Source organism: Pseudophryne corroboree, chromosome 4, assembly GCF_028390025.1.
Source record: "Pseudophryne corroboree isolate aPseCor3 chromosome 4, aPseCor3.hap2, whole genome shotgun sequence".
Taxonomy (NCBI): Eukaryota; Metazoa; Chordata; class Amphibia; order Anura; family Myobatrachidae; genus Pseudophryne; species Pseudophryne corroboree.
The window spans coordinates 608,200,158-608,216,519 of NC_086447.1; the positions used below are offsets into that span (position 1 = coordinate 608,200,158).

Consider the following 16,362-nt stretch of genomic DNA (forward strand, 5'->3'; position numbering starts at 1 on the left):
TAATTTGTGGGACATTTATTCTTGCAGCTTTCTCAGCTATCTAAAAAGTATAATATAACACACATAGACATGGAATATTTTTGACACACTCGTGACCATCTATAGATTTTGCTAGCAATACATGAGCGAATCCGGTGACATCTAGTGCGCAGCACTTTTATTTTAAACACTATTTTCTATTTACACGATTCTACTTTCCTTTTAATATTCGCTGGTTTTAACATATTTGAATATAAGGATCCCAAGGGAACAAATATGATGTACAACAATATCTGGTTAAATAGTTTTCTGATCATTTATTATCATTAATTGTCACAGCTCTCTATGAGCCATAGCGAAGCTATGATAAAATCTTGTGACAAGTAAAAGATTGGATACTGTCAGAGCTTAATAACTGTTTCCCCTTAGTGGATACATTTGTATCTGAATGTTTCATATGCTCCTTTCTCAGTGGATACAACACTGCTCATGGAGCTAGAACACACAGACATTATTGAGACCTTATGACTGAGCTTGTATATTAACTCTGAGATACAGAGAGACACAGTACACATTTAGCATTCTGATCAGTTTATTGAGAGACAATTCAGCAAAATATATAGTAAATCATTAGCACCACATAAGGTGATATCTGGAATTTGGTTTCAACGATCCCACATCTGGAATCCTGGGAAGGAATACAATTAATTTGTGGGACATTTATTCTTGCAGCTTTCTCAGCTATCTAAAAAGTATAATATAACACACATAGACATGGAATATTTTTGACACACTCGTGACCATCTATAGATTTTGCTAGCAATACATGAGCGAATCCGGTGACATCTAGTGCGCAGCACTTTTATTTTAAACACTATTTCTTTTCTATTTACACGATTCTACTTTCCTTTTAATATTCGCTGGTTTTAACATATAATTCAATAAAAGTTATATCTTAATACAAGACTGTGTGCACCACCATAGGGCATTTCGAATTCTTTCCACTACGCTGACAGACACAGCAAACCTTCTTGCCACAACTCGCATTGATGTGCCATCCTGGATGAGCTGCACTACCTGAGCCACTTGTGTGGGTTGTAGACTCGGTCTCATGCTACCACTAGAGTGAAAGCACCGCCAGCTTTCAAAAGTGACCAAAACATCAGCCAGAAAGCATAGGAGCTGAGAAGTGGTCTGTGGTCACCACCTGCAGAACAACTCCTTTATTGGGGGTGTCTTGCTAATTGCCTATAATTTCCACCTGTTGTCTATTCCATTTGCACAACATCATGTGAAATTGATTGTCAATCAGCGTTGCTTCCTAAGTGGACAGTTTGATTTCACAGAAGTTACATTGTGTTGTTTAAGTGTTCCCTTTATTTTTTTGAGCAGTGTATATATATATATCAAAGGTGGAGTGACTTTTGATTTTGCACATCATTTTAGGCAAGCATTGCCTGTAGTTCCCAAAGTCACACATGCAGATATATTACTTACTAACAATGAATATGCAAGTTCAACTATGAGGAGATCAAGATGCTTCTAATTTTGCAGCACATCGAATTGGTGACGATTGAAGATCTTATTGCGAAAGTGTACCCAGACATTGAGTTACCACAAAATAATTTCCAGTAGCTCTGCGAACATGCTATTGTATCACCAAAAAATAAAACCGTAGAAGAAATCAATGAGTCGATTTCACGAAAAATTGATACAGCAAGGAAAAGTCTATGGATTCAATGGTAACCATTGGCAAAGTTGTTTACTAGCCAATTGAACTCCTAAACTCACTTAACCCGTCCAGATTACCACCACGTGAATAGATTTTGAAAATTGCTATTCCAGTTTTATTGTTAAGGAATTTGAAGCCACCCCAGCTTTGTAAAGGCACACACTTGCAGATTAGACGTCTGTTGCCTAATGTCATTGAGGCAATCATCCTAACAGGGCCTGCAGCAGGCAAAATCGCTTTTATTCCTAGAATCTCTATGATTCTGTCAGATTTGCTGTTTAAATTTAAGTGCTTACAATTTCCCGTTAGCATATGTTTTGGAATGACAATCAAGTGCAAGGTCAGCCCTTTAATGTCATTGGTGTGGACTTGTGCAGTGAGGTCTTCTCACATGGTCAGTAATAAGTGGCCCTGTCCTGTATCGGTAATGCCACCAATCAAATCATGCTCATAACTGATTACAGTAATAAGACACTTAGGGGGATATTCAATCGTTTGAAAAGTCAGTTAGGCGTTTGTTTTTTCGTATCTAAGAGACAGAAAAAAACAGACACCCAGCCGACTTTTCAAACATTTGAAAATCCCCCTTAATGTGGTTATAGACTGGATAAATTGGTAAACAATAAGCAAAGAAAATTTATTTTTACTACAGAAAATATTAAGACAGACAAGCGAACTAAAAATATGGTAAAGAAAAATAAATAGTCATTGCATAAAATTACTAATCACTCCGCATCATTGATGAAAATTAATCACTCGGCAATAACAAGTAAGCACTGCTAGTCTTTATATAAAAAAAGATTTGGATATTTTCAGCAATTTGGTATACATAACAAACATACTTACAGAATATCAGATTTAAAACTACAAGTCACTGGTTCTCAGAACCCCAAACGGTTTACATTTTCCAGGTCACCTAGCAGGTGCACAGGTATATTCATTACTCACTGACCCATTTTAAAAGATCAACCAGTGGAGCTAATTTTTTTCACTATTGATTCTGTGAGGAAACCTGGAAAACATGCACTGTGTTGGGTCCTAAGGACCAAGGGGGTAATTCCAAGTTGATCGCAGCAGGACATTTTTTAGCAGTTGGGCAAAACCATGTGCACTGCAGGGGGGGGGGGGGGGGGCAGATATAACATGTGCAGAGAAAGATAGATTTGGGTGTGGTGAGTTCAATCTGCAATCTAAATTTCAGTGTAAAAATAAAGCAGCCAGTATTTACCCTGCACAGAAACAAAATAACCCACCCAAATCTCTCTCTCTCTCTGTACATGTTATATCTGCCCCCCCTGCAGTGCACATGGTTTTGCCCAACTGCTAAAAAATTTTCCTGCTGCGATCAACTTGGAATTACCCCCCAAGTTTGAGAACCTGTGCTTTAAGTCATTAGAGGGTTAATCTAACCCATTTCAATAACCTTTGATTTGATTGGTGGTTAGGGGTTTAAAAGAACTGACAGCCCAATAGTCAGATTTTTAGTTTGAAAATGCTAGTAAATATGAAACATGTGTCCCTAGAATGTACAGAATGCAGTAGACCTTCATAATACTTAGAAGGATTACACTATATGTCAACAAATATAATGCATCTAATGAGGGCCGTAACTAGGTGGGTGAGGAGTGTGTCAGAGTAGGGGGTGCTGTTGTCAGCACTTGCCAATCATGAACTATCTAATTATTTTCACTTGCATCTTCCCCCCATTTTAAAGCCCAGCATCCCCTGACCGCCCCTGTCTCATACCCCCACCCCTTTTGTCACTAATACCTATACAGCATTCACTGTCCTCTATTACATTTAGGGATGCTGATGTGCCCGGGATTCAAACCCGTTGCCTATGACATTGCAGTCGGACACTCTATCCATTACGCTATCTGTTCTTTTATAGAAAGCTAGAGAATTCCAAGCTCGAGAGTTTTAACTATTTGAAGCTTAACATGCACTTTGTGAAGGGGGATCAGCGCTGTGGCTGGGCAGATCTATGTAATGTGTAGCTACAAGGAATTGGATGTGTGGCTGCACACTGAGTCGCGGATCTAGAGTTTACTTTTAGGGGGAGGGTGGTTTAAGAATGAATACAGACTCCTCCCCTCTCTTCTCATTGCTTCTCCCACTTACAGTCCTGCCCCTCCCATTTTTGGTCAATATATGCCACGCAGTGTCCCCCAAACACACTGTATGCCACGCAGTTTCTCCCAAACACATTACTGTATATGCCACAGAGTCCCCCAAACACATTATATGCCACACAGTGCCCCCATACACATTATATGCCGCACAGTGTCCTCCAAACACATTATATGCCACAGAGTCCCCCAAACACATTATATGCCACACAGTGCCCCCAAACACATTATATGCCGCACAGTGCCCCCAAAACACATTATATGCCACACAGTGCCCCCACACACATTATATGCCACACAGTGCCCCCCAAACACTTTATATGCCACAGAGTCCCCCAAACACATTATATGCCACACAGTGCCCCCAAACACATTATATGCCACACAGTGCCCCAAACACATTATATACCACACAGTGCCCCCACACACATTATGTGCCGCACAGTGTCCCCCAAACACATTATATGCCACACAGTGCCCCCAAACACATTATATGCCGTACAGTGTCCCCCAAACACATTATATGCCACACAGTGTACCCCAAACACATTATAAGCCACACAGTGCCCCCAAACACATTATATTTAGGGATGGTTTGGCAACTGTGGTATGTCTATTGTATTTTCCAGTTTTATGTAAGAGGGTGGCGGTGCGGTGTAGTGCCTGCTGCCGTCCAGGTGTAGGCTCACCACTTACCAGGCACCGCACTCTCTCACCTTCAGGTACCGGAACCTTCAACGAACCGGGAAATCTTCAGTCGGATCCGGACACGGCAATCCCCTTTCGGAGCTGACGGACGAACGAGCTGAGGAGAAAATAGACTACCTTAAGGGGGGGGGTATCAACCCTTCTTCCACCGGAAAAGGGGATACACCAGAGGTGGCGGCGACCTTCACCGGTTGGGTGTACGGTCATCACTGGCACAAAGCCTCAGCCACCCAGATTTCACACACTCGCACTCTCGCGCGTAGTGTGATGAAGGGGTTCTCACGTCCGTGAGCAACTCCTATTCCGGCGCTCGGGGACAGACAAAGGGACGACCGTAAACAGATGCTACTCACCGTCAGTTCCGCACTGCGAACGTCTTCTACTCTTACAGGTCCCTGTAAGGGGGCAAACAAACAAACAGCCATGCAGGGCCTAACTCTAACCTAGTGTAACACCCCTATACTAACTACAACGGCAGAGCCCTCAAACTAGCTCTGTGGGTGTGGTGCAACAAAACTAGACACAAACTTAACAAACTTACACTTTGCCCTGCACGGTAACACACATATCCAATCACAATCACAGTGCAAGCAACTACCACGGTGCTGTCCCTTTAAATCCCTACCTGCACTCTGGGGGGTGGACGCCGTACAGCCTACCCACCTCCTATACCCTCTCTTATGTGGGGCTCAGGCCAAGCGAGCAGTGCAGAGCCTGATTGATGAATGTCGTGCAGCTGTCTTGCTGCACGACCAGGGGAGAACAGGTGTGAGTACTCTCATGGCAACGGGGAACGCGGTCCGCATGTGGCGTCCCCGTTGCTATGGACCCGGCGGCCCTGGGCGCACGGCGTCCTAGCGTTGCCAGGGACCCGCCGGCTATCGCGCGCACGGCGTCCCGGCGTTGCTAGGCGCCGTGCGGGAGCAGACAGAGCGAGAGGCGCGGCGGCCGTGACCGCTGCTCGGTCAGAGCGCGGACAAAAACCGCCGCGCCTAACAGCTGCAGAATCATTAATCCTGCACCCCAAACCCACATGGACAGCAGATAACTGCTGGTGTTTAATGTACAGCAATGAATACACAGAAGCACTGCCATCCCTCTACCATGGACACTAGTGCAGCACATGATGACGATAGTACAGTGCTAGTACATGGAGGCAGCCGCTGCCAGGCATGGGTGTATGGCAGGTGCAATTCCCCAGATACCCGGCTGATTTAATTACCAACCCTAAAGATGTTGCTCATTATATGGCAGCTGAAACTGCGAGCTGTGCCTGCCCCACCAGCTGGCACTTGTAGTTTCATTCCCCCTGTTACATGACGCACAGACACTGCTGTTGTGGCTGGGCAGATCTATGTAGTATGTGGCTACAAGGAATTGGATGTGTGGCTGCACACTCAGTGGCGGATCTAGACTTTACTTTTAGGGGGGGGCAGTTTTAGAATGAATACCAACTCCTCCCCTCTCTACTCATTGCTCCTCCCACTTACTGTCCTGCCCCTCTCATTTTCGGTCAACATATGGAATTCCCCATACACCCGGCTGATTTAAATACCAGCTCTAAAGATGCTGCTCATTATAGGGCAGCTGAGACTGAGCTTTGCCTGCCCCGCCAGCAGGCACTTGTAGTTTTGTTGCCCCTGTGTTACATGATGCACAGACATGGCAGCTGCTTACCTCTGTCCCCCGTTGTCTCTCCCCCTCGCGCTGGCTTCACAGGCCTGGGAGTGGTCCTCACACACAGGTGGCCCTCGGCTCTTCCTCCACTGATCGCTGCACTTGAAGCCCGGAGTGAACCCAGGGGGTGCCGGCGCTGATTGGTTGCTGTCATCGCCCATGCCTGGGCTGTCACGGCGGAGGCCGCGGCGGTGGGTCTCCCAGGCAGCAGTAACCCCCAAGTCCTGCAGACTTTGCTGCCGGGCGTACAGTGCTCTGGAGGCTCACCTGGTTCTGAGCTAGTGCTGCTGCTGCTCAGCCGGCGGCCACGCTGGAAGTACTGTACGTGAGTTGTCCCGGCACTGGCATCTAACATGTGCGGGGCGGGTGTAAGGTGGAGGGGGGGGGGGTTAGTCCGCCCTTTCTGCCTCCCTTTAAATCTACCACTGTGCACACTGTATGGACCTGCTCGATTATGGTGCTGGTTATTGTTTTTACGGCGTATAAGTAGCTTCACATAGTCAGCAATCTCATAATTTTTATACAGGATCAAGTGGCATGGTGGATGGGGTGTTTGGCTGGGATGCAGCAGGCTGTGGATTTGAGTCCTGAGTGTGGCAGTATATTGAAATGTGTAATTTAATGAGGGGTATTGTGGCTTAATGGTGGCAAGCTCTGTGGTTAAGTGCATGAATGTGGTATAAAGATGATTTGCGTCCGAATCCAATCTATGTGTGTGTGTGTGTGTGTGTGTGTGTGTGTGTGTGTGTGTGTGTGTGTGTGTGTGTGTGTGTGGAAGGGGCATCATAGCATGGGCTTTCTCTGGGATCACTTTTGTCATTCCCCTTCCCTGCGAGGCATGTGCCTTATGACCCTATTGGCCTATTGGAAAAATGGGGAGGTCAATTCTCTTTCTGGCACAGGACACCAAAAAGTGTAGTTACGGCTTTGCATCTAATACATATTCAAATGTGTTGGTAAAAACCTGTGTATTGAGGCAATTGACATATATACAGGAGAGATGAAGACTTCCATTAGATCTCATGGGGGTATATTTACTAAAGGTCGATTTTATTTGTTTTGTTCGATTTTAGGGGCTAATTCAGTCCTGATCGCTAGGCTAGTTTTCGTACAGCGGGCAATCAGGTGTAAACTGCGCATGCGTATGCACCGCAATGCGCAGGCGCATTGCACGGGTACAAAGCAGATCGCCACTCAGCGATGGGTTTGTACGAAGGATCCATTCGCATGGGTGTTCGCAAAGATATTGACAGGGAGAAGGCATTTGTGGGTGGCAACTGACCGTTTTCTGGGAGTGTTTGGAAAGGCATGTCCAAGCGTTTGCAGGGAGGGTTCCTGACGTCAATTCTGGTCCCGGGCAGGCTGATGTGATTGCAGCGGCTGAGTAAGTCCTGGGCTGCACTGAGACTGCACAAAATCTGTTTGTACAGCTCTGCTACACATGCGTTTGCACACTTGCAAAGCGAAAATACATTCCCCTATGGGTGGCTACTATGCGAATGCAGGATTGCAAAAAAACCCTAGCGAGCGAACAGGTCTGAATTCGCCCCTTAGATTGATGTTAAATCGATTTTAATCAATGTTGGGCTTCCAGGGTTAAAACACACATTTACTAGCAATATGATTTTTTATATTCATTTTTAAATGTTAGTAAATTTGTGTTTTAACCCTGGAAGCCCAACATCAGTGAAAATAAATTTAACAGTGATCTAAAATCGAACAAAAACAAACAAAATCGACCTTTAGTAAACACCCCCTGGTGGCATTTCATAAGAGAGGAATCAGCAGCTGCTGCTGCATGAGAGTACCGCAATCAAGTAATCAAAGCAGAGTGTGCACCGATACAAACATTCTTATAAGTCCTCCAAGGAAGCACTAAAATTCTGTGTTTTTTTTCTCTACTTACATTTAATACAGAGTAACATAGAGAACAGTATCCTTGGGCATAATAAAATAAATCAATTGTGAGGGATACGCAGGGCCGGCGATAGGGGGGTCAAAGGGGCCACAGGTAATGGGCACCAAGAATACCCCACTTAGTGCCCACCAAGGATTTGAGACGTCTTGTCCAAATAGGGCATCAAGCTGTAGGCAGTGTGGCACAGGCCCCAGAGTGACAGAAACCTCTCACACACAGTGGCTGTGCGCAGGGCCGGTTCGAGGGCCCTCGGCGCCCCGGGCAGGGAATGGGGGCGTGGCTTAATACAGGGGGCATGGCCAGTTACGCCCCCTGTACAGTAGAAGCGCATCGCGCACCGCACAGCAAAAGGTCCTGTCCACGAAGGGAAACTAAACGCGTAGCGTCTAGTTCCCTTCGCGGAGAGGACCTTTGCTGTGCGGTGCGCGATGACGTCATCGCGCACCGCTCAGCAAAGGTCCTCTCCGCGAAGGGAAACTAGACGCTACGCGTCTAGTTCCCTTCACAGGGGACCACAGCCGGGACCACAGCCGCAGAGCCGGGGGACACAGCGGGCAGCGGAGGGCACAGCAGTGGCGGATCTTGCCATGGTGCGGCGCCCTCCGGATGGCGCCAGCGCCCTCCGGAAGGCGGCGCCCCGGGCAAAAGTCCTGCTTGCCCGTGGCAAGATCCGCTACTGGCTGTGCGGCATGAATGTGCACCCGCTCTTCCGGGTCCACCTCTGTTGCAGGCAGTTAGGGAACATGGCAGCAGCTTCACTGGCCAGGATCCCCATGCCCTGTGCCAGCCTCTTCTGGTGGGGAGTGAGGGCCGCATGGTACCTGCTGTGTGGTGTTCGGTCTGGACACTGGGAAGTTCAGCACAGGTGAGTCTCTCCCCAAGGTAAGAGTGGATTGGTGAGGATATACACAGCTTTGGGATAGGGTAGGAGAGCTGGGAATGTAGCATGGAGTCAGACAGACTGTGGAGTGTGTGGGAGAGGAAGGAGAGATATACATACAAAGATAGATAGATAGATTTATTTAACAGTTTCTTATATAGTGCAGCAAATTCTGTTGCGTTTTAACACACACACTTCATATATACTATATATATATATATATATATATATATATATAGATATATATATACTGTATATATATATATATATATATATAATCGGAGGGGGTCCCCAGAGATATAACTGTACTGGGCCCCAAGATTGCTGTTGCCTGCCTTGGGGATAAGTACTATTTGCCGGCAGACGGGATGCTGGTTGTCATGATCTTTACAGCAGGATCCCGCCCCGTCAGAATGCCAGCAGCAGGTCGAGCACTAGAAAAACCCTTGCTGGCTCGATGTGCTCGCCATGCTGCAGGGCCGGTGTTTTACTGAGCTCGCCACAGGTTATAATCTTCCTCTATGGTGTCGTGGACATCCACAGAGGGAGAATAGGCCGTGTCGCCTGTATGCCGGCAGCAGCATTTCAACCCTTGTCGGGATTCCGGCATCGGTAATGTGATCACTGGATTCTCGACTGGCGGTATTTTAACCACTTCAAAATTGTGAGTAGCCACAGACATACAGAGAATTGAGTACTGAAAATGCTTTATTTTAAGACCGGTATTAAATATATTCCCCATGAAGGGTGTTTCTACAGTACGTGCAGGAGGAGCGGCTGCTACGGAGCCCAAGATGTCTCAGGGGCCCGGCCTTCCTCCTTCACCTAGTTGCTGAGCCCCGTTGGCTACTTCTATTTCTCAGCAACATACTGCGCACTGCTGCCACATCTGCTCTGGCAGCTGGCTCCTCCTTTCCCGAGTCCTAACTGATGCAGGGAGGAGGCGTGGCTGAGCCAGCAGGGACATCCTCGGCTGCGGCTATGCCACCTCCCAGTGGCAGTAAGGAAAGACGAGATGAAGCCGGCCGGGAGAGTAGAGCAGCACTGCTGAGAAATATAAAGCAGGCAATGGGGCCAAGATGGTGAGTACCCTTCTACTGGCACTTGGGGTAGGATCTTTGGTTAGTTTAAGGAGAGGGAGGAAGGGGGAAAGTGTCTCCGTGCAGAGTTGGCCCTAATCAATATGATGCCCTAGGCAAGATTTTGGCTGGTGCCCCCTAGCACCACCGCTAGTTCCGCCTCTGCCCCTTCACCCCTTTCCCATCACCATCACCCCTCAGTCATAGCGTCCTCATTTTGGTGCTCCTACCCCCTATATTTTAAATAGGAACAGTGCGCACATTCGGTGCACAGCCCAAAAAGGGGCATGTTCTTTTGAGAAGGGTCATGGCCACACAATAGTACCCCCAATTCAAATTATGCAACACAGTAGTGCAAATTTATTCACATTATATCATGCAAAAGTGTCCTTATTCACGTTACATCACACAGTAGTACCAGTTTAACTTATATACGTTACTAATCACAGTAGTGCCCCTTATTCACATTACATCACACTGAATTGATCCTTATTCACATTACACCACACCATATTGCTCTTTATTCACATTAGACCACACAGTAGTGCCTTTATTATACATTACACCACACAGTACCGCACCTTACACATAATGCTACACATTATTAATGCCTTTATAAACATAATTAAACACAGTAATGCCCCTTACACATATGACACACATTATTAATATCCTTATAAACATAATGCACCTTACACATTATGCCAACCTTTATTAATGCCATTATACACATAATGACACACATAATGCCCCTTAAACATATATTGTACATTATTAATGCATTTATACACAAGACACACATAATGCCAGTTAGACATATGCTGAACACTATTGCACAATGAACCTACCCACACACAGCACTCATATGGCCGCTAATACTGTGACCTCTGCCTCTGCTTGGATACAGATGTGTCCTCATACATCTTGTCTCAATATGCCATGCAGCTCCCGTCCAGCTCTGCTAACAGCGGACACCTTTTTTTGCAAGAAAATTCATCTTATTTTCATTGCTATGTGACTAGGACGCACAAGCTTCTTCTGCTGATTAAACTGATAATTAGCATGCCTATATTGTGTGTGCAACTGTGGCTGTATCTGCATATGAAATGCTACGTTACAGTGATTTTCAGGAAAACACTGTAACTTAGCATTTCGTATGCAGATACAGCCGCAGTCACACACAGAATATAGGCATGCCGCATATCATTTTAATCAGAAGAATCTGCTTCTGCCCCAAGGCATTTGAAATGCCTTAGGCGTTTGCCTAGTTTGCCAATGCCTAGGGCCGGCTCTGTCTCCATGGGTAGTCCACGGGGGGGGGGGGGGGGGGGGGGGAGAGTATCTTTGAGTAGTCCACGGGGAGGGGTGTCTGAGCAGTTAGCCATGGGGGCCCCAAGGAAATTGTGCAGTGGGGACCCCATTGGTATAGCTACGCCTCTGCCCCCGATCATTTTTAGTAAGTGTAATTTTTAACTGATGGTCATTATCGGGCTGTCTTATTAAGACACATTTTGCAAATTGGAATCAGGCCCATAGGTTTCCTTACAATTTCCTTAAGTACATTAAAGTACCCCACCTAAAGGCACTGTTTTGTAAGTTGTGTTTCTTTAAGCTATTAGGGGTATTCAGCAAACTTATCAGCCTAAGCTCACTTTCCATCTTGTCAAGTTATTACTTTTTGCAACAAGGGCCTTGTAAAATATCCTGTGAGATGCAGATATGAGCACCATTCTGGCAAGTCTGCTCGTAATTGTAAAGCAGCAATAACCAGGTTGGTTTGCCTTTTAAATTATTACTGCTTTAAAACATGGATTAACTCGCTAGAATAGTGCACTTACCTATACATTAATGGTTATTACATAAGGCTCTATGTGTCAGATCAAAGTATGCATAGGCATAAGAAATAATATAATTATGCACAACTTATATTTTATACCACAAAAACATGATACATAACGATTTTGTTGACTAGAACATTTAAAAGGTTTTTATTGTATCAAAAATGCTTCTGGCACTAATGATTGCCAGCAATGGGGTCTATTCAGTTCTAGCCGGAACTGCCGTCTAGTTGGAAAGACGTCAGTTTCCAGCTTTCTTAGGTCGAATCATGATTTGACCTATTCAATGGGGCTGCTGTTTTTCCGACTTGCCGGCAATTCCGACTTGTCGGAAAACACGTGGATCGGCGGATTAGCCGCGGATCCACGTGTTTTGCCAGATTTGGTCGACAGGTTTTTAGTCCATTTTCAAAAGTGTCAATCTGACTTTAAAAAAGTCAGATTGACATTGTCGGATTTGGCCTCAAATTGAATACCGAACAGTCGGATCCTTTCCTTCGGAAAAGATCCGACATCAATTGAATAGACCCCAATATGTACAACTAAAATTTAATTCTAAAGCTATGGGGTAGATGTAATCACTTGTGCTATGCAGGCATCCGCGAGTTCACGGAAAGTCTGCACAATGTTTTAAAGGGGCAATTATCTAAAAGGAAAAAAGGGTTAATTTTGCCTTTTAAATGATCGCCTCTTTAAAACATTGGCAGACACAACGGTAATTCACGGATACTTGCATCTTGCAGGCTATTACATTTACTAAATGTACTCTTTTGCATACCTGAACACATACAGGACCTGTATTACAAGTCATACATCGTGATAGTTATATATTGTGTAATAATATTGTTTCTTTTGATGAGGAAACTGATACATTTTAGTGAATAATGTATCTTTTTTTGAACAGGATAAAGAATGGAAGTGCGTCTCACCTAGGGAAGATCATGCTAACATAGTACAGCAGCTTGAGCAAACCATACAAGACTTAAAGGCGAAACTCGCTGAACATGAGAAACAGTACACGCAATCAAGGATTTCTACCATTACTGAAACACAAGATAGCCCCCAAGACATGTCATTAAAAAATAATGCACAAGGAAAATCTGTACAGACTTCACCAATAGAGGAGTATGTTACACAGGAAGTGCCTTCGTTTTCTAGATGTCTTGAGTCTCCAAATGTTGTTGAGGATAAAATGAGAAATCAGATGCACTCTTGTGCTTCCACTAACTCACAAGTTAATGAGTACTCTAGAGATTTGCAAAGGAAGTCAAATGAATTACAGTTTGATCATGGTTCAGGACATATAGAACTTCCACCATGCAACAAAGTCTCATCTGGGAATGTCTCAGTTTTGACACTATCCTCTCCTACATTAAATTATGCAAATAATCTGCAAAATGGTTTTCCTGAGGTTAAATCTACTTTTTTTTCTCATCAGTGTAATAACACAGTAATTCCTTTTCCCAGTGAATGTCACACATGTCTAGACCATCCCTGCCCATCTTCTCCCCCATTGGAATCAAACCTATGCACGCAATGTTCTGCTGAAATGCATGGTCTTCCTCCACTACTACCTCAACAATCATATAATTCTTCAACTTCTCCTCCAGCACCACTACCTCAACTGTTTTGTTCTACTGAAATTCCTCCTCCACCTCCACTACCATATACTACTGTACTTTCTCCACCACTTATAATTCCTCCACCACATCCACTACATGGTACTACTGCAATTCCTCCTTCACCATTGGTACCAGGTACTACTGCAATTCCTCCTCCTCCTCCTCTACCAGGTACTTTTGCAATTCCTCCTCCTCCTCCTCCACTACCAGGTACTACTGCAATTCCTCCTCCTCCTCCACTACCAGGCACTACTCCAATACCTCCTCCACCTCCACTACCAGGTTCTACTGCAATTCCTCCTCCACCTCCACTACCAGGTACTACTGTAATTCCTTCTCCACCTCCACTACCAGGTACTTCTGAAATTCCTCCTCCACCTCCACTGCCGGGTACTACTGTAATTCTGCCTCCTCCACCTCCTCCACTACCAGGTTCTACTGCAATTCCATCTCCTCCACCCCCACCTCCACTGCCAGGTACTTTTGTAATTCCTCCTCCACCACCACCTCTTCCACCATATATTACAGCAATTCAGCCTCCTCCCCCACCGCCTCCACCACTACCAGGTTCTACTGCTATACGTCCTCCTCCCCCACCACCTCCACCACTACCAGGTTCAACTGCAATTCAGATTCCTCCTCCACCGCCTCCACCACTACCATGTAATATTGCAATTCCACAACCACCACCACCACCTCTTCTGCCACCTACACTAAATCCCCCTCCTTTTGGAGGTTCATACAGTTCAGCATTTTTTCCTACAAATCCTCAAACACATAACACTTCGTCATCATTGTCTGGTTATTTACCAGCTGGATTATTTGGATTTGGATTGACACATTCTAAAGGGAATAGGAAAGCTGCTATCGAACCAACAAGGCCAATGAAGCCCCTCTATTGGACACGAATTGAATTACATGGGAATAGGTAATTCAATAGATATTATTATAATGAATGCATGCCTATATGTTTGAATATGTTTTAAATAGAACTACAAGTGAATGCATCTTTTTATAAGTCGGTACTTTTGACCACTAACTGCTTACTTTCCAGATCCTTGACCTTTGATCTAGTCTTCGTATATAGCATGTAAACTTCGAAGATTTATTGGTAATCTTTGTTTATGTATGAACGTATCTTTACTATTCAAATTCAAATCAGTTACAGGCTTTGAATAATTTAAAGAACACATAGATTCACATTTCCAAAATTCCATATTCCATAAGTAGTTAGTGGCATGGGAAAAGTTGGTGAGAGTGAGACATAGACTTGTTTATCTTTGGTGCTGGATCCCTAAAAAAATGATATGAAAGGTGTATGATTTACCCCAAAAATTTGCAAACCCTACATGATTAAGTATTTCACTGTAATTCTAATAAACAATGTTTAAAAATAGGCGATTCACTAATTACACATGTTCATGAGATATCAAAGAGAGATCATCCAATAGTAAAGTAATATTTTATGTTATTTAGAATAGGCCTATAGTGTCACTGTATACGGTAACTGGGGTGTGCAAACCTTCACTCCTAGTATAAGTTACAGTAGAATACACATAGGTTCTAATAGTCTTATGATTGAATAGTTGTCAGTAAAGTAAAAACATTTCTAAACCAATAAAATGTAGCAACAAAAAATAAACAACTTAATATTCCACAGACAATTTAAAAACACTTGTTAAAGTAAACTATAAAATAAAAGAAGCAATTCTCACTTAAAAGTTTTTTGCATTGCATTTTCCGGAGCAACTGACTACTTCCTCAGGCAATGAGTGAAAAGTGGTTTCCACAGCTGGGTCAAAGTGCAGGTCAGTGGTAGATCTAAAGCCGTGTACACACGGCGTGATGCGGCTTTAGCTCGACATTGACTATTCGATGGTGCCAGAGCCTGGCCCCGTCGATATAGTCAATCTTGAGTCAAAATCGTATGGAAAAGTGCATATCACACCGTGTGTACACACCTTTAGAAGGCAAGATTATTTGAGATAAGATTTGAGGTGTATGAAGGGGTCATGTTGTGCTTTATTCTGGATCCCTTATAGACACAACACTTGAGTGTAGTTATACGTACTATATTTCATAACATGCCAATATATGAATGTAAGTTCCAGTGGTAAATCTTTCATTAATGCATGTTAAGAGTCTACCTTCTGTAAATTTCAATGTTTAAGGCAGACAGAGTAGTATACAGATTTAATATAATAATAATAATAATAATAATAATAATAATAATAATAATAATAATAATAATCTTTTGAGCAAGTAGAGCTGTTTTGACAGCTTTAGAAGCACAATGCAATACCCTTTATACACACTTTGAACAATAATAAAAGAAGTGTGTATTTTTTACTATTGCCCTTTTTCTGAAAACAGTTTAAAGAATAAGCCTTCTTTTTAAAGCATTATGTTTATCTAAAATGCCTACACCTTAAAAGTTATTTAATGTGGCAGAAAGCTATACCAGTGTTCTTTACCTTATAAGTTACACTCACAAAGAACATGTATTTAATGGCTGCTTTATTCTTTTTTTTTATTGGTTGTAAGTGACAACTACATCAAATGCTGAGGTGTGTGGTCTCTATGAGATACAGCTGTGTCTCAATGTGTTAGACACTTTCTGTGCTGGGAATTTAAAACTCTCTGGGGGACATTTACTAAGCAGTGATAAGAGCGGAGAAGTGAGCCAGTGGAGAAGGGGATCCGGACTGAAAGTCAACAGTAACTAGGTCAACAATGTCTAGGTCGACCACTATTGGTCGACAGTAACTAGGTCGACAGGGTGTCTAGGTCGACGGGGTCT

General features: G+C 44.1%; 1 protein-coding gene across 1 annotated transcript in view; it reads left to right on the forward strand.

The window, feature by feature from the left end:
- The window catches only part of FMN2 (formin 2), a 428,360-nt gene that overhangs the window by 72,581 nt on the left and 339,417 nt on the right, over positions 1-16,362 (forward strand). Inside the window, exon 5 of the mRNA XM_063917606.1 lies at positions 12,845-14,490. Within this exon, the coding sequence (XP_063773676.1) occupies positions 12,845-14,490 (1,646 nt within the window). The remainder of the gene's footprint in view (positions 1-12,844; positions 14,491-16,362) is intronic.